The sequence below is a fragment of the Puma concolor genome, chromosome E4, assembly GCF_028749965.1.
Source record: "Puma concolor isolate L17-30 chromosome E4, mPumCon1.1.hap2, whole genome shotgun sequence".
NCBI lineage: Eukaryota > Metazoa > Chordata > Mammalia > Carnivora > Felidae > Puma > Puma concolor.
In genome coordinates, this window is record NC_141683.1 from 38575482 (window position 1) to 38601155 (window position 25674).

The following is a 25674-nucleotide window of genomic DNA, read 5'->3' on the forward strand; positions in this document are numbered from 1 at the left end:
GGCCTCACTTCAGTTGGCCTAAAAAAGTAATTAGGATTTAAAAAAATTTTTTTAGTTGTTAACAAAGTAACAATATGCATGTAGTTTTCTTTTTTTTTTTTAATTTTTTTTTCAACTTTTATTTATTTTTGGGACAGAGAGAGACAGAGCATGAACGGGGGAGGGGCAGAGAGAGAGGGAGACACAGAATCGGAAACAGGCTCCAGGCTCTGAGCCATCAGCCCAGAGCCCGACGCGGGGCTCGAACTCCCGGACCGTGAGATCGTGACCTGGCTGAAGTCGGACGCTTAACCGACTGCGCCACCCAGGCGCCCCTACACATGTAGTTTTCAAGAGTCAGAGTACTACAAGGTTCACATGAAAAATAATAGGCCTATTTTTTCCCTACTGAGATACCTGTTTCTCAGATACAGCCCTTTTCAATTTTCTTTTGCCATTTACCTCCATCTTGCTTATAAACATGCTGCTACCACTATTTCTAGATTATCCAACTTCAAATTTATTCACTGACTTCCTACTATGGAAAAAGAATTTGGCTCTCTTCCCCTTTGTCCTCTTCCCCTTCAGCTTCTTCCTCCTCTTCTCCTACACAGTTAATAATTACTTCTCAGTGCCAACTCTGTCCCTTGTAACTATGCTTATTAGTTTACGTTCTACGTATTTTCTCATGTGTCTATGGCCTCTATTAGACTGTGCTGTCCTCATCGTTGCATACCTGGTGTGTAAATCAGTGCCCAATCCTTTGTGGGAACTCGAGCTTGCTGAACTGACTTAAAATGAAAGTAATCTGCCACTATAAAACTTATGAGGTGCCATGTGTAGACAGCCATCAGTACCACGGGTGTAGTTAAGTGACACCCACCAGGACGGGTGTGATAAGAATAACTCAGAAATGCAGAAACTGCTTGTCACCAAAAGCAGATTTATGGACAAGAACAGGCAACTGCCAAATTGAACATATCAGAGTATCTCCCAGCATTCAAGTTCCAGAAGTTTTGCTTTGAGCCACTGTCCTGAGGTAAGCTGCTCAAGCCTTCACCCTCAACATGCTAAAATATAATATTTATAGCTTCCCCCTGAATCCACTAGCAACGTTAAAAAAAAAACCCTTAGTTATCTGAAAACAGAATTCAGTAACTCAGATATAAACTTGTACCCACTTTAATACATGGATAAACCAAGGCTCTAAGGCAGCAAATGTAGGGTCATATAGGAGAGAATTTCAAGTGACTTTAACTTTACGTAGAAGGAGAGAAGGCAAATAGCACATGGGCCACTGCTTCCTTTCATAGTCAGGAAAAATTCAGCCTGGGACCCCTTCTCCTTGAACCCTGCTCCTTGTAATAATCAAAACTATAGCAAACCAACATGCCACGTGAGGGTATAAACCATGAAGTGGCATTGTTTAGAACTCAAATTTATTTATATCTTTATTCACGTTGTATCTTTTGAGACACAGTAAGATGCTTAATAAATGCCTGCTGAGTGAACTGAACTATCAAGTAAGCAAAACATGACACTGGTATATTTGCTTAAGAGAATCACACTATTACACTTTCCATGAGTCTAATAACTTAAAAATTTACTGTTAAGGCTATTTTTTTAAAGAGCAGTTTAAGGTTCACAGAAAAATTGAGGGGAAGGCACAGAGAATTCTCCCTGTCTCTCTAATGACTTTTTAAAACTTTTTTTAAGCTTATTTATTTTGAAATAAAGAGGGGAGGGAGGGGCAGAGAGAGAGAGAGAGAGAGAGAGAGGGAATCCCACGCAGGCTCCATGCTGTCAGCACAGAGCCCAATGCAGGGCTCAATCTCATAAACCGTGAAATCATGACCTGAGCCGAAACCAAGAGTTGGATGCTTAACCGACTGAGCCACCCAGGTGCCCTGACTTTTTAAAACTTTTAATCTTGAAATAATTTCACAAAAAAATTTGTAAAAATAGTACAAAGAATTCACATACATGCTTCATTCAGATTCCCCAAATATCAGTATATCCCACATTTGCTTTATGTTAACATTCTTTCTCTCTATATATATCTTTCTGACACATATACATATGAGTTTTCAACTTTAGAGAGTAAATTAGTGTCCCCTAAATACTTCCATGTGTATTTTCTAAATATAAGGGCAGTCTCTTACATAACCATAATGGAATGATCAAAATCAGGAGATTAACACTGATACAATATTATTATCTAATCTAAAATCTACAAACTTCATTCAAATCATGCCAATTGTCCCACTAATGTTTATAACAAAACACAAATAAAAAGGAAAAAGGAAAAAGAAGGTATCATGCTGTAGGAAGAGGAATATAGCAGTAAAATAAGTAAAACAGACTTTTTTTTAAATTTTTTTTTTCCACGTTTTTATTTATTTTTGGGACAGAGAGAGACAGAGCATGAACGGGGGAGGGGCAGAGAGAGAGGGAGACACAGAATCGGAAACAGGCTCCAGGCTCTGAGCCATCAGCCCAGAGCCTGACGCGGGGCTCGAACTCACGGACCGCGAGATCGTGACCTGGCTGAAGTCGGACGCTTAACCGACTGCGCCACCCAGGCGCCCCAGTAAAACAGACTTAAGATGGAACCAATATCAATAAAGGGAATATTTAATAAGAAAATACACTCCAAGTAAAAGGTAATGAGGCTTGAACTAGTCTGTGGTATTTAGATTAAAAAAAAAAAATAGAAACATCGTAGAAGTTTCCTTCATAGGAATTGGTAGCTGAATTTGAGATGCAGGATTAAAAACTAGAAGGGTCAAAGAAATTCGAAATTTTCATTCTGGGTGAAGGCAGAATGATATCAGCATAAATCCCACTTAGACATCCAGGAGAAACAAGTTTGTGTGAAGGAAAGTGAGTTCGGTGTTAGAAATACCAGGCTTGCAGAAACAACAACTTGTTATCCCAGTAGGGAGAGTGAAATGAGGGTCTGGAACTTGGTAGAAGGGCTGAGAACTAGCAGTAAGACTCTAGAGGGGCTGTTTCTATTTACTCTACTATGAACTCAACCTCCACAGACAAAAGAGAGCTAAAAACAGGATCCTGGAGAAGTCTATATTTAAGCAATTTGTCACTGTGTGTGTGTGTGTGTGTGTGTGTGTGTGTGTGTGTGTGTGTGTGTGATCCTGCATTAAATGAGTGGTTAGACAAAAAGACCTAGCTAGCCCTGCCACTTCTCAGATTCAACTGACTTCAAGTAACTAAAAGATAGTGATCTTCAGTGAGAGTTATGCTTAACCATTATTCAATCAAAAATTAAATGCTAAGAATTTATTTTGGGAATATAATATTTCTAACAACACTAAATTAACTGTTAGAAAACAAAAATAGTTTCTGAATACCAGTGTGCTTGATCCTGAAGAGACCAAAAAGTGACAAGGAGAGGGCGAACTCCACCGGGCCAGGGAGGTGGGGAGAGGGCTCTTCATTTCCAAAGCTCATCCTAGTTCTCCAAATCACATTATGTCCAGATTCACGTACTGAAAATAACTTAGTAAATTAGATTTATAGGTTTTGGTTTTTTATCTCGACTATGTCAACAGTACAAAATTTCTTCCGTGTATAACTTTTTATAAATATTTGCGAAGAAATGAAGTCTATCTTCTAAGTAGAGGATGAAGATTTTATCTCACTTGAAATGATGGTTCACCTCTTTCAAATTTCAACTTCATTACAGAAATACAGAATTCAACCCACAATTCAGTCAAAATTCAATTAAGACCAATGCCTCCGGCATCCTAAATGCTGCCAAACTGTTTTCTTTTCTTAAAGGAAAGGGGGGAGGGGAAACCTGTGGGTACAGAAAAGAATGAACTTGTGGGTGGTGAACATTAATAAAAACAGCCAAGCGGAACTAAAAACTTGAAGATTGAATTTAATGTGTAACTTTCCATTTTCCAACTAGAAATTCTGAACAGTGAATGAAGACAAAAATGTCCGTGCTTTTCCAGGGAGAGGCTAGGATACAGAGACAAAGCAACAGAAAACAAGAGGTGAGAAGAAAAGCAGACAGGAAGAAGAAGAGAATTATTAGACACAGCAGAAGTAGGGGTGAAATGAACAATAATTCTAAGCAAGGATAGAGAAAACCCTAGCATTAAAAAAAAAGTAGAGACAGGGGTGCCTGGGTGGCTCAGTTGGTTAAGCGTCTGACTTCATCTCAGGTTATGATCTCACAGTTTGTGAGTTGGAGCCCCGCGTCAGGCTCTGTGGAGCCTGAAGCCTAGAGCCTGCTTCAGATTCTGTGTCTCCCCCTCTTTCTGCCCCTCCCCAGGATCACACTCTGTCTCTCTGTCAAATATAAATAAACATTAAGAAAAAATGTAAAAAAAAAAAAAAAAAAGAAAGAAAAAGAAAAACTAAAGACAAGACACTATTTCCTTCTGCTAGGAAAAAAGAAAGCCTAATTTTAGCTCAAGAGGCACTCTTATCACCTCACTCCCAGATGGGTAATTTGGGGGCTGGGGCAGAGGGTGGTAAACCTCTAAGGGTGCATCATTAGTACCTAAGTGTGTACCACTTAGGCGTGAACTACTTTAGACTTACAGTTACTGGGAAAAGGTGACCTGGAATTTGGTCCCCATTATGTTAAATGACTGATTTTCACCATATTAATTTTATCCTACTTTCTTCCAACTTTTACACCAAAAATATATTATAGAAATTTAAGCCTCTTAAAGTTCACTTTTAAATTACGGATAAAGCACTAGAATATGAAAATCTAGACTATACAATTTGAGTATTTCAATATGCTGGATTTAAAGGGGTAAAATCTATTTAGCATCTATTAAATTATATATATATTTTTTTTAACTTATTTAAATGTTTATTTATTTTTGAGAGAGAGAGGGAGAGACAGAGTGTGAGCGGGGGAAACACAGAAAAAGAGACACAAAAGCCAAAGCAGGGCTCAAACTCACAAACTGTGAGATCATGACCTGAGCCGAAGTCGGATGCTTAACTGACTGAGCCACCCAAGTACCCCAAATGATATTTATTTTACATGTGAACTTATTAAATACTTATAACTACCTGATGAAAATGCATTTGTTGAAATTATGCAAAGAACTATTAGACCAAAATCCTAAATTCTACAGGCAATTTCTTTTTTTGATTAGGTTTTAAATTGAAGAATTAATACATTCACATTGTAAAAAAAAAACTTCAAATACTATAATGAGAAGAAAGATCCCTCCCCACCAGAGGCGTTGTCTGTCCACAGTTGAATAGCAACTCTATGGTAGGTCACTATATGTGATATAAAACCAATGGTCTCAAACCACTTCATTTGTTGAATAGTCTGTTCATGTTCCTCTGATAAGTGATACTTACTAAATCATATAGAAGTTCCAAAATAAGTCTGGATTTTTAAATCTTTCCATTGATCTGGCCCTGCCCTCATAATTACATTAAACCCTGACATCTGGTAGGAAGTATTCCTCTGTTTCTTTCGTCTTCGAACTACCTTAGCTATGTTCCGTTATCTCTGCTCTCTCAAATGAACTTTAGAACAATCTTGTCAAGTTTCCAGAAAACCCTCTTGTAACTGTAATTATGTTAAATTTATTGATTAATTTGGGAGAACTGACATCTTTGTAATTTTGAGTCTTCCCCTCTATGAGCACAGTCTCTCTTTCCATTTATTCAGGTCTTTTATGTTCTTCAATGAAGTTTTATATTTTTTCTTCATGAAAAATAAACATTATATATTTTTTCGTTAAGTTTTATTGCTAAGTACTTTATAGTTTTGCCTCTGGGAAGAGTATGTTTTTAAAAAATTGTATTTCCTATTTATTGCCAAGATAAGGGATACCAATGATTTCTCTGTAGTGATTTTATATGAAGATTACTGAACTCTATAAATAGATGGTCAACTCAGTCTCTTGGGTTTTCTATGTAGACTTTTGTGATGGTTAACTTTACATGTCAACTTGACCAGGATAAGGAATGCCCAGATAGCTGGTAAACATTATTTCTGGGTGTGTCTAGAAGAGATTAACATTTGAATCAGTAGATTTAGTAAAGAAGATTTGATTGATGCCCCCATCAATGCAGATGGGCATCACACAATCCATTGAAGGTCTGAATAGAACAAAGTGGAAGAAGGGTGAGTCTGTTCTCTCTGCTTGAGCTTAGCTGTCTTTTCCCGACCTAGAGACATTAGTGGTCCTGCTTCTTGGGCTTTCAGACTCAGATAGGTACTTACACCATCAGCCTCTCCTGCCCTCCCTTTCGCAGACCTCGGGACTCAGAATTTTCCACTTGCTTTGGTGGTTCTTCAGCTTGCAGACAACAGATTATGGGACTGCTCTGCCTCCACAATCATGAAAGCCAATTCCTAAACTGAACCTCATCTTACAGATCACTCTGTATATCCTCTTGGTTCTATTTCCCTGAAGAAACCCTGACTAAAACAACTACCAGTCATCCCAGTGGATGATATATAGTTCATTGCTCAATTAAGTTTAGAACATTTCCAACACCTTTATAGTTTGGGACACAGGGAAAAACCCTTTTTAATGGTTCACGAAATAATATAAGGCTATGAACCTTCATATAAGATCACTAGGAGGGTATTTTAGGCAAAATTGATACTTGTTATGTGTTACATGCCAGAAGAGGCCCCAATTCTAAAATGAAGTTCCTAACATCACGGGGTTAAAGGGATGGAATGAGGAAGTATCATTTTTTCCTGAAAGCATTGGATGTATTTGTTTTGAAGTTTTTTAGCTAATAAAAGCATTCAAAAATCATTTCTGACAACCAGACATTTTATGCATCCTGATGGAAGTAAGTATCATTATTTATGAAGTATTTCTTATCAAGCAAATTCAAACTTCAATCTGATGAAGTTTTAGTCCCTACCCCCCAATTAACAGGAAACAGAAGGGACAGAGAAATACACAGGATACAATCAGCAAAATAAAAATTGTAGCCAGCCTGCAGGGCAAATAATCTGGTACCCTCAAAAATAAACTACAAGGACAAGAAAAAAGAAAGAGGGGGGAATCAGTAAATAAAAAGAAACATAAGAGATATATTGACCAATTATAATCTAATTGAATCCAAACTGTTTTTAAAAAATCACTTATGAGGGGCGCCTGGGTGGCTCAGTCGGTTGAGCATCCGACTTCAGCTCGGGTCATGATCTCACAGTCTGTGAGTTCGAGCCCCGCGTCGGGCTCTGTGCTGACAGCTCAGAGCCCGGAGCCTGTTTCAGATTCTGTGTCTCCCTCTCTCTCTGACCCTCCCCTGTTCATGCTCTGTCTCTCTCTGTCTCAAAAATAAATAAAGGTTAAAATAAATAAATAAATAAATAAATAAATAAATAAATAAAATCACTTATGAGATAATTCAGAAAAATTGACAATTGTCCAGATATCTGATGGTATTAAGGAACTGTTATTAACACTTTTAGGTATGATACTATGTAATGTTATTTTACAAAAGAACTCTTATATTTTAGAGAATATGTAATGAAATATTTACAAATGAAATGATAGGATATTTGAGACTTGCTTCAAAATATTCCAGCGGGTTCTGGGAAATAGCATAGGGAAAACAACATTCCCCATAAGAGTAGGATAGGTACCTGGGCTGAATTTATAGGTTTGATATTTTCCATAAGAAAAGTTTTAGAGAGAAAAACTATTTCTGAAATTATAGCCTCTAAAACTTATAAAAACTTGTGATTTTTAAATTTTGTTGTTTTAGGAAGTAAGGAAAAAAACAGAAAGGAAAACCAGAATCACAAATATATTAGGTTTATGCATAAAATTACCAAAATAATATACTGGTTTTATATGTCGGTAATTTTTCTCATACACTTTTCCCTCATCTCTCTGACAATCACTTTCCCCATTCAGTTGTAACTTTAATAATACTCTCCAAGCTAACATCAGAAATAACAGGTTAAAAATATCTACTATAAAAGGAATCCAAAACATGGGGTGGAGGGAGCTATATGTAAGTACTAATATATTCAGCATGGCGTTATTAAAAGTCAAGAATAAAATCTGACAAGTCTATGACTAATAGGGAAATGGGTCATTAAATGTATATACTATGTAGGATTTTGGAAAGGCACTAAAAATGTAAAGACTTTATAACAATATTTTAAAATACTTACAAAATTTATAATCTTAACACCTAGTACATAGGAAGTATGGGTACAATGTTCATTAAAATGCTCTATGGGAAAAAGTAGCATACAAATAACTTTTATGCCTATTACAGCCACAGCTACATTAAAAACATACATAAAAACAAATATTAAAGGGAAATATAAAAAGGGAATTTTATGGGAGCATGCTGGAACAGCATCTTCCCTCGGTGAAATATTTCCCATAGTTGCAAACTTTTATTTCTGAAAATAATTTTAATGTTTTACAAAGCACATAACAGAAGGCATCTAACAGCATTAGAGAAATGTACTCCTTTAACCCTCCCAATCTAACATATTATCATTTCAACATGTCATCAACAAAAATCATTAATGAGATATTTCAGATTCCTTTTTCCTCCTAGTTGTTGAAATTCAGTGTGTATTTTACACTTAAAAAACATCTCAAATCAGACTAGCCACATTTTAGGGGCTCAACAGTCACATGTGGCTAGTGGCTGCTATAACTGGACAGTGCATGTCTAGACAGCATAAACTTTAGCCTTCGTACATTCATAAGTATTGCATTTCTACTGTATGCCAGCATTGCTCTGGGAATTGTGAAACAAGACAGATGAAGTATCTGCTCTCACGGGGGTTCAGTTCTAGATGTGGAAGACAGACAGCCATGAGCAAACCAGTAAGATTTCTAACAGCGATTGAATGCTTAGATAAAGATGCTAGCTTCACCCTAATCTTTGTTTCATGGCAGTGGATCGTACTATCAGATTGCAGGATTATAACACTTGCCTCATACGTATGAAACCTGAGGGCTAAATAATATATAACATTTCAAGTGTATCACATTTGAAAAAGTTAAAGGTGATGACTTTGACATATATACTGGAAGAGGTGATCTCTATACTGCTAATGAGATTGTAATCTGATGTCACCACTTTGAGAGCTATTTGACTCTACCCAATAAAGGTAAAAATGTGCACACCCTATGATCTGGCACTTCTACCGCTGGGCGGAGACACACCCTACTTTAACTCTCTTAGTGAAAGAGGTATAAAAATGTTCATTCAACATTGTTTATTATAGTAGCAAAAATACTGAAGAAACAAGTATCCAACAGTAGGAGAATGAATAGATGACGTGTGACAATCATATCATGGGAACAGAATAGCGTGTTAACAGTTCAAATAAATGAAAGGGAACCATAAGTGTAAAAACAAAAAGATCTAGGAAATAATACAGAGTGGAAAAAATACATGTTGTAAAATGATAAACTACATATGATTGTATACATTTTTAATAACATACAGAACATTATATGTTATAAATGTCTCTGTGTAATAACATTAGGACAGGAAGGTTACACACAAATTACGGTAGTGGCTTTGATAGTGGGAAAGAAGGGGTATGGAACTGGAAAGGGAAATAATGGCAAGATTTTGTTTTTAAGTAATCTTTACACACAGTGTGGAGCTTGAACTCACAACCCTGAGATCAAGAGTTGCAGGCTCTACTGACTGAACCAGCCAGGCACCCCTAGTGAACATATTTTCTTAAAAAATATTAATTAGTCAAATAATCATTTTCTGAATGAATTCCCTCCCTCCAAAACCGAAAGTAAGTTCCTGCTCAAAGTCCTTAAATGGATGCCTTCTCCAAAGTAACCAAAATTCCAACCAAATAAGACGTGAAAGCAACACCTTTTAAAATTTTTAAAATAAAAATATAAACTACTTCTGCACAAGAGGATCATTTTCTCTAACTCAATGTCTTATTTTTGGAGTGAAGACATTTATATTAAGGATATAGATTACTTTTGCTTTTATCCTTATAAACACTGTATCCCTGTAGTTAAAATCTAATCATGTTTAATTTTCCTATTAAGTTCTTAACGGCAGCACACTGTGCCAATTACTTCTTTAATAGGAATAAGCTGTCTTCCAGTGTGACAGTAATAACATAAAAGGGAAAGTGGGAGGAAAAAATGTTCCCTCAAATGTTTCTCATAATTAAGCCTTAGTTCCTTTTTTAAAACAAGCATTACTTTTGAAAAAGATCAATAATGTGGTTGTATGCATACTAATAAAAAATATTCCCCTGGTTAAATAATACATAATATTGGAAAGTAAGGAATAAGAAGGGACCTCTTTTCTCTTAAAATAATAAGTGGCTTAGATGGGGAAGGAACACTAATTTACTAACACTGGATTTGACAATAATCCATACACGTTATATACCTTAATAATGGCACTTTGCATTTGTAAGGTGCTTTATGGTCTTTAAAAAACTTTTTAATCAGTATATCATTTGGTGCTTAAACAATGCAGTCACTGAAGCTGGGGCAACCTCTAGCCAGTAAGATCCTACAATGGTTTGCCTGAGGAGCTACGTGTGCATTGGGTTTAATTAGCAAAATGGTCTGGGTAATTAGTTACCACTTACTGCAAATTTTCTAAGGAATTAGCTCCAAACATTTGCCTTAAAAGTTTGACTTTTGACAGATAACAACACTATTTGTAAGATGGGATCTAACATATAACCACGTCACAAATTTTTACTTTCTCATTTATGTGGTATTTTAGGAAAGTATTTTACAACATATAGTAACATACATGTTTAGGGTTTGTCTCTTCCAGAAATCCTAAAAGTTTACATATAAACCCAAGAAGAAGTGAATGGACAATGTAGAAGACTGCTCTTGGGAAAAAAATAGTTTATTTCAGAACATTTAAAATAAGCTATTGCACTCTTATGCTTTTTCCTAAGCATCAATACAGAAACTTAAAACCTAGAAGAATGTTCTGCCGTACATTCTGGTAATCTAGATAGTCTTTTCTTATTTAAATAAAGACTAAATGTTTTCTAAGTATTTGGTTTTACTAATACATTATGACTGGAATCACTCTGAAGGAGAAAATGCCTTTTTTAAAAAAAGTTTTGGGGTGCCTGGGTGGCTCAGTCGGTTAAGCGGCCGACTTCGGCTCAGGTCATGATCTCGCGGTCAGTGAGTTCAAGCCCCGCGTCGGGCTCTGTGCTGACCGCCCAGAGCCTGGAGCCTGTTTCAGATTCTGTGTCTCCCTCTCTCTCTGCCCCTCCCCTGCTCATGCTCTGTCTCTCTCTGTCTCAAAAATAAACAAATGTTAAAAAAAAAAAAAAAGTTTTATTTACTTAAGTGATCTCTAAATCAACGTGGGGCTCAAACTCATGACCCTGAGATGGAGGCAAGTGCCCCTCTGACTGAACCAGCCATGCGACCCCCAAAATGCCTTTTTTTGCTCAGAAATCTCCCTACACCTGTATATTCCAATGAGGTATAGAAGAGGCAGCAGAATTTACCTGGCAGCCTTGATAATAATTTCCAAGAAAAGAAATGTATCAAAGAAATAAAAAGTGGCCCAACTACTGATTAATGTTAAATAAGTGATGACAATCAATGATGACAAGTAAATTCTGATGGTCAGGAATGTTACAGTGTTCTAAGACTACCCCAGTCACCCGGAGGCACAGATGTATCACACGGGAAAGGACAGTTGCTGTCCTCCATGAAATACACCTAAAATGTGGTAAAAGTACTTCATAAATACAGAAACTTATTACAGACTTAGTGGTTACTGATGGTTAAAGTTTTCCTTAACCTATTTATATTTTCAACTGGTAGTTTCTTTTGGAATTATGTTTCATTTAATTATTACCAACTCCAAATTTGCTTTGATTTGATCTAAAGTGGTCTTTTAAGTGGTAGTCGTGTTGTAGGATTTATATATACAGTATTAGGTACTTTCATAACTTTCTACCAGCCGTTATTATTTCTTTTAAAATAGAGCAATTAAAATACACTCAATACTCTAAGTGGCATCTGATAAATGCTGAGCAGAATGGAATAATTATTTTTGACTCTCACATGTATACCCTAGATCACACTGAAAAAAACTAGCAACGGTACCAACTTGCCCAGCTACACCATAATCTCAAGTAATCATTTCAATTAAATTCTCTAAGACTGATGTGGTGCTTTATTAAAAGAAAAAGTCAGCTGGAGCTAGGAAGAAAATAAATACTTTCTAAATGATACGAAACAAAATTGGCTTGTACATATGGCTTAGTAGAAAAGTTCTGGAAAAATTATGCTAAATTTCAGGGAAAAAGTACATTCACTAATAATTTTAAAATCTGCCTATACAGTTTCCTGAGCACCTTTTCCATCTCTCAAGGCACCTGTTCCCTGCTTTAAGTAGTCAGCGCTGTTTAGTTTTTCTTGCCAACCACCCCACAGTAAAAGAGAAAGATTTAACCTCAGTTATTTACACTATTCACATTTGTATATACGTGATTTCCAATGTCGCATTTTAAGTCTCTTATTCTAACTGGAAACATCTCATCCTTGTTTAAAACTTTTAAAATATAACCAAACAACTGGAGTGCTGGAACAAAAACCAATCTTTCTGAGAACAGGAAAAAAAAAAATGAGTAAGGAGTACCATGTTTGTTTAAATTTATTTTAATTTCTATGGTGTTATTCCCGCCAGGAAAACTCCATGATAAACAATAAACAGTTTATCTTAGAATTGAGAAAACTGGAGGCGGGGGGGACAACTCCCCCCCAAAACCCCAACCAAAACAAAAAACCAATCTTTCTTTCCCTATCTCCCAGGGTGTCCAGATGGCCTCGAACAATACAGGCGGAGACCTAGTCAACCCGTGGGTGATAGAGATTTGTCCCTGGCAGCTGCCACAGACATGGCCCACATCCCTTCTCACAAGCTTCTTGCAAATCTCAAAACTATCCTGATGCCAAGACACCTCACTCTTTCTTGCCCCTTTCACTTCCCCTCTCTTTCCCATCTGAACTTAAGTCCTTCCCTTTTCCTAACACTGGTTAGACAATAAATTTTTTTAATTAAATTTCTGTAAAGAACAGTGTATCTCTCAGGGTGTCTGGGTGGCTCGGTTGGTTAAGCATCTGACTTTGGCTCAGGTCATGATCTCACAGTTCGTGAGTTTTAGCCCCATGTCTGGCTCTGTGCTGACAGTGTGGTCATTTGCGGATAGCTCAAAGCCTGCTCCAGATTTTGTCTCCATTTCTCTCTGCCCCTCCCCAGCTCGCATACTGTCTCTCTCTCTCTCTCAAATATAAATAAACATAAAAAAAAAAAAACCCAACAGTATATCTCTTTACCTGTCACGAGACTCCTAGGGGGTGTGTTTGTGTTGTGTGTGTGTGTGTGTGTGTGTGTATAAATAAATAACTGGGCATGATGTGTATTGTAATTACTATTTCAGGATATGGTTCTGTATCATGATTTCATCTCTGCTAATCTAATATTTTAGAATTTTCTTATCGCTTCTCGGCCTTTTGGCTAAGATCAAGTGTAGAATTTTCTTTATTATTTCTATGTCGGCAATAAAATTTCTATAGTCAAATATACTTCTGAGAAGCTTCACTTTTATCAACAGAAGTATTTTTCTGTATCAAACTAACCATCCCACCTCTTCTATTTACTATTTGGTTTTGATCTCTAAATCAGGGGTCATTAATCTTTTTTTAAACCCTTAATCTATATTGAGACTAGATTGAAATCTGTGAAGCTTCTCTGCAGAAAACTGCATACATCTAGAACATTTTGTATAGAGAAGGAGTTGAAAAATTCAAAATTCTCTGAGGTCAGATGGTAGCTGCACTTGTGGTGAGGATAATGTAGAGAGAAGCTGGATCACCATGGTATATACCGGAAGCTAACGTAACACTGTATGTCTGTCAAGTATACTCAAAAAATTTTTTTTAATTAAAACAACATCTAGGGCGCCTGGGTGACTCAATTGGTTGGGTGTCCGAATTTTGGTTTCAGCTTAGGTCATGAACTCACAGTTCGAGTTTGAGCCCTGCGTCAGGCTCTGTGCTGACAGTGTGGAGCCTGCTTGGAATTCTCTCTCTCCCCCTCTCTCTGCCCCTCCCCCCTCACTTGATCTAACTGTCTCTCTCTCTCAAAATAAATAAATACAAAAAATTAAAACAACATCTGATTTTGAAGGCAAAAAAGAAAAATTCTCAGGTTCATCCATGAGACCCACAGTTAAGAACTCCTGCTTCAAGTGAATTTAAGGACCTTGCACTTACTTCTGGTAAAACAATTTTGCTAAAAATTGACATTTCTTGAATTTCTAAGATCCCTTATTATTCCATTCATTTTTTAATCCATAAAATAAAACTGTTTTCTACTTATTGGTTAAAAAAGAAAGCAGGGTGAACTATAATAGAATGCCTCTGTAATTAGTATTTTCTTCCTTGTCTCAGTTCCTTTTGGGTATGATGTGCTAGGAAGATCTACATATATCTGACTCAAATACAATCTACACATGTCCAGAACATACACCCAACAGTCATGTATTTTTGCTTGGGCATCAGAATTGAGCTTCATTTATAGATTACAATTTAAAAGTTTATTGAAGGCTAGATAAGCCTCTTCTATATGAAAATAAAACCATTCCTGGAGAAATTCTTTCAGGGCCTGGCACACTGCCTTATATATAGTAAGTGCTCCGTAAGTAAAGTGGACAACACATGTGAAATGTAGTCAGTACAGTTCTCAAGAATTACTTCTTATCTTACACATGAACTTCATAATTTGGCAACGTAAGTCACACAGTGGACTCAACTGTAATTTTATAGTCCTCTCTTACACACCAAAAACGCAAATTGTAACATTTAATTTTAAGTTTTAAAATTTTAGTTTCAAATTATTCCAAATTTGTACTTCTATGTGTAAAACTATGATGGTTTATATATATGAAAACATGTACCTATCTATGCAGTGAGTATGTAATTTGAGTAGTTTTCCGCTTGAATTGAGGGCTTTTGTGGCAATTGTGATCTTTCAGTGGACCAACTGCTCAGTTTGTAACTTAGCTGCCATGGGTTGAGTGAGATCTTTGGCCAGGAAATACAGTAAAGATAAATGGCTTATAAAGCGGTCAAATCTATCCAAGCCTCATCAGCATCATGCTTTGATATAAATACCTACACACATTTACATGATACTCTTTTTTTTTTTTTTTTTTTTTTTTAAATTTTTTTTTCAACGTTTATTTATTTTTGGGACAGAGAGAGACAGAGCATGAATGGGGGAGGGGCAGAGAGAGAGGGAGACACAGAATCGGAAACAGGCTCCAGGCTCTGAGCCATCAGCGGGGCTCGAACTCACAGACCGCGAAAAAAAAAAAAGAAAAAAAAAAAATCGTGACCTGGTTGAAGTCGGATGCTTAACCGACTGCGCCACCCAGGCGCCCCTGATACTCTTTTTTAAAAAGCAATCTACTTTTAAAAATCTCAAGAAGCTGCAATATTCAATAAATGTTTTTGCTGTTGTTTATGCAAATGAACATGTTAAAATGTTAAATATTAAAATACTAAAAATGTTAAAGTATAAGTTTCAGCTAAATTCTCAATTTAATCATTTGGAAAATCTTATGTGATTTAATGACTTAAAAACAAATTTCATTTCTATTCATACAAATCTACTTTGCCCAAATGAGTATATATTTATGTTTGATGTTTGCCCTTAATCACCCTTGCTCAGAGTGTCAGGCCATCAAGTAATCATAGTTGCCTCTAGAATACCATTTTGAGAGACTTTTATCACTCAGTGAAAATAACTACTTCAAATGATATTTTCATATTAAAAATTCAGCATAAAAATGATTTTGAGCCAACTATTTTCACTATTGATTAAAAATTTAATTTTAAAACACTGCTTGAGATAATACTTTAAGTTGGATATATGCTGAGTACTAACACAAAACTCTTACCTGTAATGTACATGTGTGACTGTTGGTTTTCTGTATCCAAGGATCCAGGTTTGAATATCTATGGGTTCAGCTTTGGGATAAGCTATAGTTGTATCTATTATCCACTGGAGGCCTTTTGACTTGCTCTCTGAGGACAAAGCAAAAAAAAAAAAAAAAAAAAAAAACCACTTCAAATTGGATCAATTTTTACATTATTTACAGCAAATAATATAGTATAAATAAAGCATATTGATGTATCTTTTGCTTTAAGAAAACAGATGAACTTTGGTTGTTACTGTTTTATATGATATAAGGATGTATCATCTTCATTTAGGATGAAACCAAGCATTTCCTAATATATTATAAAATGGCTGAATCTCAAATTAACAAATAACAGAGCACTATTATTTATTGGACATGCACCATTCAAGCATTCAATACAATTACTATCAAAGTCTAATTTATATTTTATCAGTCATAAGAACTGGCCTATCAAAAAGTCAGAAGCTAAGGTATCACACCACAAAAGTAAAAAAAAAAAAAAGTAAAAAAAAAAAAAATTAATAAATACTGGAATAAGGTCCCAAATTAAGCATTTTACTGTCACACGATTGTCAGTTGCTGTTTTTGTTTAACACAAACTCCTCCCATTTTAGCAGGAGTTCTATACAAATAAAGCAATAAAACTGTCCACCCTTTGGTAGGTACAACAGGTAACTGCTATTGTGAGAGGCAGTAAGAAAGTTCTGTTCACTTTGGTCCTCTGCATGCTGCTTTTATTCCCAGCATGGAGTTAGAGCAAGAATTGAGAGATGAATCTTCCCAGAGAGTACAGATAGCCAGACTTGTGTGATAGTCTGTCCTTTGTTTGAAGTATTTAAGAGATCTCTAAAAAAATAAAACTTAAACGTAAGACTAAATGTGCAGTAAGAATTAATGATATTTTACTTGTGTATATCAAATAGCTAAAAGCTGACCTTTGAGTTAAAAAATTTTTTTTGATAATATTCTGAAGGGGAAAAATTCCCATAAAAATAGGTTTAAAAAAAAGAAAAGAAAGAAAAGAAAGGGCGCCTGGGTGGCTCCGTTGGTTGAGAATCCAATTCTTGATTTCAGGTCAGGTTATAATCTCATGGTCATGAGATCAAGGCCCACGTTGGGCTCCACTCTGAGCATAGGGCCTGATTGGGATTCTCTCTCTCCCTCTCTTTTCTGCCCCTTCTGTGTTCATGCTCTCCCTCCTTCTTTTTCAAAAAACAAACTATCAAAAAAAGGGTTTAAACAAAAATTAGGTAAAATAATAATAATGTTTAAGTAACCTATTGGTAAAGGAACAGAGTATTTATGTAAGGAAACACATTTTAACAAGTTACCAATGATGTACATGCTGAAATGATTAGGAGTAAAGTATATACTGATGTCTGTAACTTACTTTGAGTGCATTAAAAAAAGAAGATGGACTAATGGATGGATAGAAAGGTAGAAAAAGACAGGATAAAGTCAATATAGCAAAATGTTAATTATAGAATCTATTTGGCCAGCTAGTGGCATATGTGCTGCCGAAGCAAGCACTCAGCTAGTGATATTAACTACAACATTCAGCTTTTATGGATGCTTAACAAGTTTTATAACAAAATGGTTGGGAAAATCATCAGAGTTCAGTTTAATATATATTAAATCACACAAGAAACAAAAAAATACTAACCCTTAATCAGACACAACTTAATTTTGATATGTGTATGGATCACATATTAAAACAGATACAAAGACCTGTTTTGTGTTTATATGGAACAAAACACTAAACAGTGAATATGAATACTAAAGAAAATAAGACACAAAATACCAAACATAGAGAAGAAAATGGTAAAATACAAGTAAAACTAGTTTTAGGGTATATAACTTTCTAGAATTTCTTACTTTTCCTAAACATCTAGAATAAAAATTTTAACTAAGGTAAGATAAATTATAAACTACTTTGCTTTGGTTATAAAAAGAAATTGTTTCTCTCCAAAAGAAAAAAAAATTCTTCACTATTGTGTGATCAATATGACAATTGCCCCTACCTTTGAGATCTAGACACCACAGGGTATTATTGACTGGAGAAAACTATTGCAAAACAGCAGTCTTTATTAGTGCAACTAATTCTATTTGGAAGACCTTTGCCTTCAAGCCTTGGCTTGGCTGACATTGCCACAGTGGCTGTCTGAAGCTATTCTGAACTTTCCTTTTCTATTAAAAGATTATTTCAATTTGTCTTTTTAATAGATGATGAAAGATTAAGAGAGCTGACTGCCAAGCAGCTGCTTAAAAAAACACATGAATGGAAAACTCAGTGCAATCTTACAGGCATTATCTCTATGTCTGGTCCTAACCCTCATTTAAAAACACATATTTCTGAGGGTCAATCATTTCTATTTTTATTTTATCTGAAGAATATATTTTTTAAACAGTAAAACACTACTGAGGAAACAGGCCTGGTGAGTTTCTTTCAGTTTTTTAATTTATCATTTGTCACCAAATTTCACAGTATCTCAGATAAACTTGTTCAAAACAGTCTTCGTGTTACTGGCACAAATACCTTCTGCAAACCTTCACAACGCACCAGGCTATCTCCAAGACAGTTGCATCTTTGAGTGTGGTTTGCATTTTCCTGGCCATAAAAGTAATACATACTCATTATAAAAAAAATTCAGGGGGTGCCTGGGTGGCTCAGTCGGGTGAGCGTCAGACTTCAGCTCAGATCATGATCTCAGGGTTCCTGAGTTGGACCCTCCACCATCAGCACGGAACCAGCTCCAGATCCTCTGTCCCACTCTCTCTCTGCCCCTCCCCTGCTCTCTCTGTCTCTCTCTCAAAAATAAATAAACCTTAAAATTTTAATTTCAGAAAAGTATTAAGAAATGGGGGAAAATCATCCATAAAGTTATAGCTCTGAGAAGCAATCACTGATAACATCTGGAATCTCTCCTTGAGCTCATCTCCTACATTTGACACATTTGAGCTCATAACAGTTTCACTAGAGTTGTATGTCCCTCGCACTTCATTAACATGATACAGCATGAGCCTTTTCCAAAGCCATAAAACCCCTCTGTATACATCATTTGTAATGGCCGTGTGGTTATATTGTGTTGGTTGGATATTTGATATTACTTCTCTGTTCTCCCCTCTATTTCCAATTTTTTGCTATTAAAAATAATGCTGAGAAAAAATTAAAAATTAAAAATAAATATATAAAAATAATGCTGGGATAAACCCTTTTGCCGGTATTTCAGATTATTTCCTTTTGATAAGTATTATTTGTAGTGGAATGATGGGAGTCATTTGAAGGCTCTTCATAAACATTGTGAAACTGCATTAAGTTCATACTCTTAAAAACAAACCCTCAAAACTTTCTACATTTGATAAATGAACGAAATATACATTATTACTATTTCCATTTGCGTATCTATCATTAGGTTTTCAAATCAGTCATTTCTGTTCCTGTACCTTTGCCCTAGCAATTCCATTCTAGGAATCTATACTACAGACTTCCACAAATATGTAAAGATATTTATATGAATGTTTACTGCAGAAGTGGGAATGACTAGAAGCATGGGTAAGCAGTGTAAGGAAAGACACCTTTGACTTTATGCATTTCTGGGTTATGTGAATAAATGATTATAAGCATGAACTCTGTAAATAGAAACATTAAAACATTAAATTTTCATCTTCTCCTTGAGTATTATTTCTATTTGATAAAAATTATAAAAAAGAACAATAATGTTATCTTCTGGAACTCCAGATAATCCCTGAGTTCCAACAAAAGAAAAAAAATGCTAAAAACCATCATACCTAATTCTTTAGCGTCTCCTTCTGATGGACTTCCATTTTCCTGTCGTGCTACAAGTGCACTCAAAATAATGTTTGTTGCCCCGATCCTTGGCAGAGTGACATGTGTAAGAAATGGCAAGTTATTTTTCTTGGCAAATGCTTGACTTGTTTCTCGCCTCTTCCTGAGGAAGCCCCCTTCTGGAAACAAAACAATCCATTTTCGATCTCTGCTCCTATAGTTATTTTCTAGGTGCTTTTTGAGAAGAAGAAGCTGCTGGTCACGATGTGATTTTCCCTATGAAGGCAGATACATATAGAATAAGTAGATACACATTGGAAATTAAGATGCCATAAAATTAAATAGAAACAACAGTTTCTAAAGTATAGTGATGTCCCCCCTCCTTCCCTCCCCTTCTGACCACAGTGGTAAAATCAAGTGATTAGCGCTTATATTACGTTAGCACTCCAAAAGAAAAACACTGCTCTACTTGCTCCTGAGAGTTCACTCATTCATCAGATCAGTGACTATTTACAGAGCCCCTACTGCTCAGCAGGCACTGTACTGTCCCACACCCTGGAGATAGAGAGGTAATGAGAGACCCTCACGGAACTGACTCAAATGGAAACGACAGAGAACTACGAAGTGTAAACTCAGTTGGTGATGTGTTAGGAATAAAAAGAGTAAGAGGATAGAGAAGGTCGACAAGGTCAGGGTCAGCAGCCCCGGGGAGGCGAAACTGGAGCAAGGAGCTAGTGATGTGAGGGTCCCAGTCAAGTGGAGAGGAGAGGCAGAGTCTTCTAGGTGACAAGAGCAAACAGGACAAAGTCCCTGAGATAGGAAGGAGCTCTGCATGTTCAAAGAACAGTTCCAAGGCCAGTGTGGCTGATGAGTGAAGAGTGAGGAAGACAGAGGTAGGAGGGGAAATTGCAGAAAGGCTCCAGCGTGTGCTTTTATTCATCTCTCTGCTCAGAAGCACCAAGAGTGTTTCCAAAAGAAAGCAGATAATTGCACAGCATATGAAAAACAAAAATGTTCTGTACATAAAATTGTCTGGAGTAAAGTATATGTGTTTTCTCACACCTACATTCATAGAGCTTAGAAGTTTTTCTACATACTTCCAGCTTTGTGGTTTCCAGAAGGTTTCCAGAATTTGTGGTTCTCATGAGGCTTAATCAGATTCATCAGTTATTCATTAAGTAATTATTATGTGCAAGGCTGAAGCTGCTAAATATATAAATACCAGAACAGTGAAGCATTACCATACATAAAAACTCCTGCATATCGTATTTCAGTTTTTGAGAAAATAAAGCGTGTGATCCTTAGCATACAGGGAGATACTATCATGTAGTGCTGACTGGATAAGAAGGTAGGATTCTTTCTCATACAGTGAACTATCCCTAATGCTTCAGACCCACTCTCAATCTACCTTTCTCTAACAAACCCATATTCATTCTTTACATTTGTGCCAAATATCATCTTCTACTCTACAGTTTTTCTGGATTCAAAAACATAAATAAATAAATATTTTCCGTATTCATAAAAAGCTGATGGATTCACTTTTCCTACTACGAGTCACCAAAATATATATATTTATCTATCTATCAATCTATCTATCTATCTATCTATCTATCTATCTATCTACCTACCTACCTACCTGTCTACCTACTTACCTACCTAACTACCTACCCTACCTACCTACTGGTAATTTAGATACCTTCTATATCATAGAACAATGACTTGTAAATAAAAGTAATAGTGAAAATACAGATGATGATGGGGTAATTGTGATGAAAATGACAACGAAGGGGGCAGGCACTGTTCTGAGTGTATACTTAATTTAACCCCCACACCCACCCAATGAGGGGAGTACCTATTATTCTCATCTGAAAAATGAGGAAACTGGAAATTTAAATAACTTGCCTGCTTCACATGGCTAAGAAGCAGAAGAGCTGGGAATGTGGCGGGTGCTTGATAAATGGTTACTAAGCATTGCACTGTTTAGACAGGAGGAGGAGGATAGAGATTAAAGTATTTGCAATGTCACCATTTCACTGCTTGAGCATACTCAAATTCAGATTGAAATAAATGTTTCAGAGAACAAAGATTCGGAGGAAGAGCTCCCTAAGATAGTGTAACTGGCTCTATCTATTATAATTGGTCTTGTTATGCCCATGTTTATAATAAATTGTCAGTTTAATCAGGCTATCACTGTTAAAAAAGAATACTCATTACTTACCTGTCTTATAAAGAAGTCTCCATGAATCAGAGAAACAATTCCAAAGTTTGTATACTTAAAAATATGGTCCATCAACCACATCATTTGAGCAACAACCTAAAATATATAAAAGCAAGAAATAATTATACATTAAACAGAAGCAATCTGCTATAGTCTAGCCAGGTCTCTAATTTTTAAATATAATTATCCAACCACACTCTTAATTAACCTAAATATCTTAAATCGAGTGTTTATTTCTACAATTAAAGTACAAAGTCTCTATGAACCATTACTGGTATTGATTCCAAGTCCTGAAATCCCAAGTATGTTATTGTGCAACAAATAAAATTTTTTTTCTTTTCTATTATTATTATTATTATTAACGTTTATTTATTTTTGATAGAACACAAGCAGGGGAGGAGAAGAGAGAGAGGGAGACACAGAATCTGAAGCAGGCTTTAGGCTCTGAGCTGTCAGCACAGAGCCCAACACGGAGCTCAAACCCACAGACCATGAGATCATGACCAAAGCTGAAGACAGTCGTTCAACTGACTGAGCCACCCAGGCGCCCCTTTTCTTTTCTTTTAGAGAGAGAGAGAGTGAGCGGGGAAGGGGGCAGAGGGAGAGAGAGAATCTTAAGCAGGATCCACACTCAGTGTGGAGCAGGACACACAGGGCTCCCATGACCCTGGGATCATGACCTGAGCTGAAATCAAGAGTTGGACACTCAACTGAGCCACCCAGGAATTCCTGAATTAACTTCTTAAATTTGGACTTAACCATTCCAAATTTGCTCTCCCTAAGCAAAGTCTCTGGTAATTCTTACAGAACTTGTAAAATTATTTGGAAACAATAAAATGGCTAATGTTACCAAATGAGGGCAGTAAGTTTAATAAGCACTAAAGCTTTATAAAATGGGACTTTAGTATGGAAACCAATTTGACAATAAATTTCATATTAAAAAAATAATAAAATAAAATAAAATGGGGCTTTAATAGCTAAAATATTAAAAGTTATAAATTATAAATATATAAATGTATTTTACATATAAATGTAAAATTATAAAATTTTATAAAAGTACAAAATTGTCCAAAATACACGAACATTTAAAATTTCATTTAATAGAATGATTTAACATTCTATTACATTAAGAAGAATATTTGTTACTTTATGCAAGGCTATCCTCTTCCCCAGCAAAAACATATTTACAGAACTGGGGCCCCTGGGTGGCTCAGTCATTTGAACATCCTAATCTTGTTTTCGGCACAGGTCAAGACCTTGTAGTTCATGGGCTCAAGCCCTGTGTGGGGTTCCACACAGTGGAGCCTGCTTGGGATTCTCTCTCTCTCTGCCCCTTCCCCATGCTCACTCGCTTTCTCTCTCTCTCTCTCTCTCTTAAAATAAATGAATAAATTAAAAAAATTTACAGCACCTCAGTTCTTAAACACAGAAATAGTATCCCTTGCCGATAAGAATTAATATTCATATTAAGAGCGTAAGACTTTATTTCAAACAAATTTCAAAATTATAACTAACTATAAACAGGGGTCTAATTAATAAACTGGTTAATTGTTCTTCCCTGCTGAGGAAATAGCATTCCTGGTTATAATCCTTAAATGAATTAATTAAAAGCTACAACCTCAATCAAGAGTGCAACAGAGCTCTACTTTGGTTTCTATGGGAATAACATATGTAAACTTCACCTCTAAACACCAAATTATATGAACTTAAATATTAGGAAAAAAATAAGCATCAATACCATTGCTGCTTTTACAAAAACACTAAAAAAGCTGACAAAGAATGTAACATTAAAGCTTCCAGCATAATTTTTCAGCATCACTAAATAGGTCAATTACACAACTCATACTTCATTCACATTACTATGTTAAATCACTTTACAAAATAAAGATACATGCCCAGTGAAGTACTGATTCCCCAAGTCAACTAATACAGAATAAAATGATCACCAACATCTCACTTTTCAGTCTTGTTTTGTAATGATGACTACTTGTTTAAATAAACTGAAATCTGAACTAAATGGAATCTGTTGAAAAGTGCCCCAAGGAACAAAACAGAAAGCAAGTGACTTCAACCTATAAAATACTTGAGCTTTATACACAGTATGAAGTTTAGTGGCAATTTATTAATTTCTGGGTTTAAAATACCAACACTAAAGGAACGAGCTTTACTTGTTACTTGTTCTAGCTTTAATGTATTTAATGTATATAACTTAACCTTGTACTTACAGTGGATTTGCCTCTTTAGTTAGAAGGTCACCTAAAACAAATCAGTTCAATAAGATAGCCAAGCTATCTTCTAAGATTTGTATGGATAATTCTGTCCTAACTTATTTTATTTATTTTTTAAAGTTTATTTATTTGAGAGAGAGAGAGTGCATGCACACACAAGTGGGGGAGGGGCAGAGAGAGAATCCCAAGCAGGTTCCGCAGCATCAGCGCAGAGCCTGACACAGGGCTTGAACTCACTAACCGTGAGATCATGACCTGAGCCGAAATCAAGAGTCAGACTCCCAACCAACTGAGCCACCCGGGTGCCCCAAGTCCTAACTTATTTTAGGGGAAATGTTACAAGTCGGTAAATGTTTATTACATGTCTAATAAAGTTCTTTTGACAAATAAAAAAAGTTTTTAGTTTTATCATCAATTGCCATAAAAGAACATGCCTCAAGTCACAGATACTTATTTAAAAGGTACCAGCACATTTAGAAAATACAATTAATCCTTTGTTTCATATTCCTCAAAAGAAGCTCAGTAAATACCAGCTGCCTGAAGCAACTCTTGTCAACGTTTCATAGGCCTGTCACTGAGAAATTTCTTGGTATCTTCAAGAAACAAAATTGGCCCATATCAATTATTCTTTATCTGGAAGCACAGATTTTCTACATATCAAAAGATCTAGAGAGGCTTACATGAAGGACTCCGTTCTTTATATCCTGAAATTATAGTAAAGTCAATGGTTCTCCCTTTTAGAAATTTCTAAGGCCAATTTTGGCTGTCACATTGACTAGCACATGCTACCGGCACTTAGTGGGCGGTAGCCAGGTATGGAAAACATCCAGCAATAGCCAGGACAGTTCAGAACACAACACAACATTCCTACCAAAATGCCAACAGGACTCCCACTGAGTAACACTAATGGGTGTTACAAGAAGATTCCTGAATTCTAAAAGCTGTTTACACTCACATCACAATTAAACTAATATTTTTTAAAATTGGGCCACAATTTAGCATTAGCCTTCTTTCTTTGAATATACCCACGGAATATTCAATAAGTCAAGCAAACATTCTTACTGGTAAATGAAAATTAATATTGCCTTATACTTGATAGGCGCAGGAGGGAGAGATTATAATGCTTCCAGCTTTATATTTCTCTATTACCCTTTATGAAAGAAGATAAAAAAAAAATTCCTCAAGATTGTACTAATATCTACTCACTAATATCAGATCATAATCTGGACAGAAAAATGAATCTAAGACAAACTAACAGAAATCTTTTTATAAAAGGAAACAAACTAAATTTTCTTTTGTTCACACAATTGGTGAATTTCAGGTTATCTAATATTCTAGTTAATACAGTTATCCATGCCAAACTGGGGTTAGAGCACTAAAGTTAGGCGTATTTATACTGACCACTGTAATCATTCTTTGAAATTCAAAAACCAATCAAGGACACTGTAAGCCTTCAGAATAATCACTGTGAGTGTAATGATCCTATCAG

The 25674-nt window shown here is 35.8% G+C and overlaps 1 protein-coding gene and 1 pseudogene across 3 annotated transcripts in view; one reads left to right on the top strand and one right to left on the bottom strand.

Annotated features, from left to right (window-relative positions):
* The window catches only part of LPGAT1 (lysophosphatidylglycerol acyltransferase 1), a 119673-nt gene that overhangs the window by 17292 nt on the left and 76707 nt on the right, over positions 1–25674 (bottom strand). For all 3 annotated transcript variants that reach the window (XM_086693393.1, XM_086693392.1, XM_086693395.1), the window contains 3 exons: positions 21958–22053; positions 19742–20015; positions 15932–16058 (listed from right to left, as the gene is read on the bottom strand). In XM_086693393.1, coding sequence (XP_086549519.1) covers positions 15932–16058; positions 19742–20015; positions 21958–22053 — 497 coding nt within the window. The remainder of the gene's footprint in view (positions 1–15931; positions 16059–19741; positions 20016–21957; positions 22054–25674) is intronic.
* LOC112857958 (U2 spliceosomal RNA) lies at positions 13466–13593 on the top strand (annotated as a pseudogene).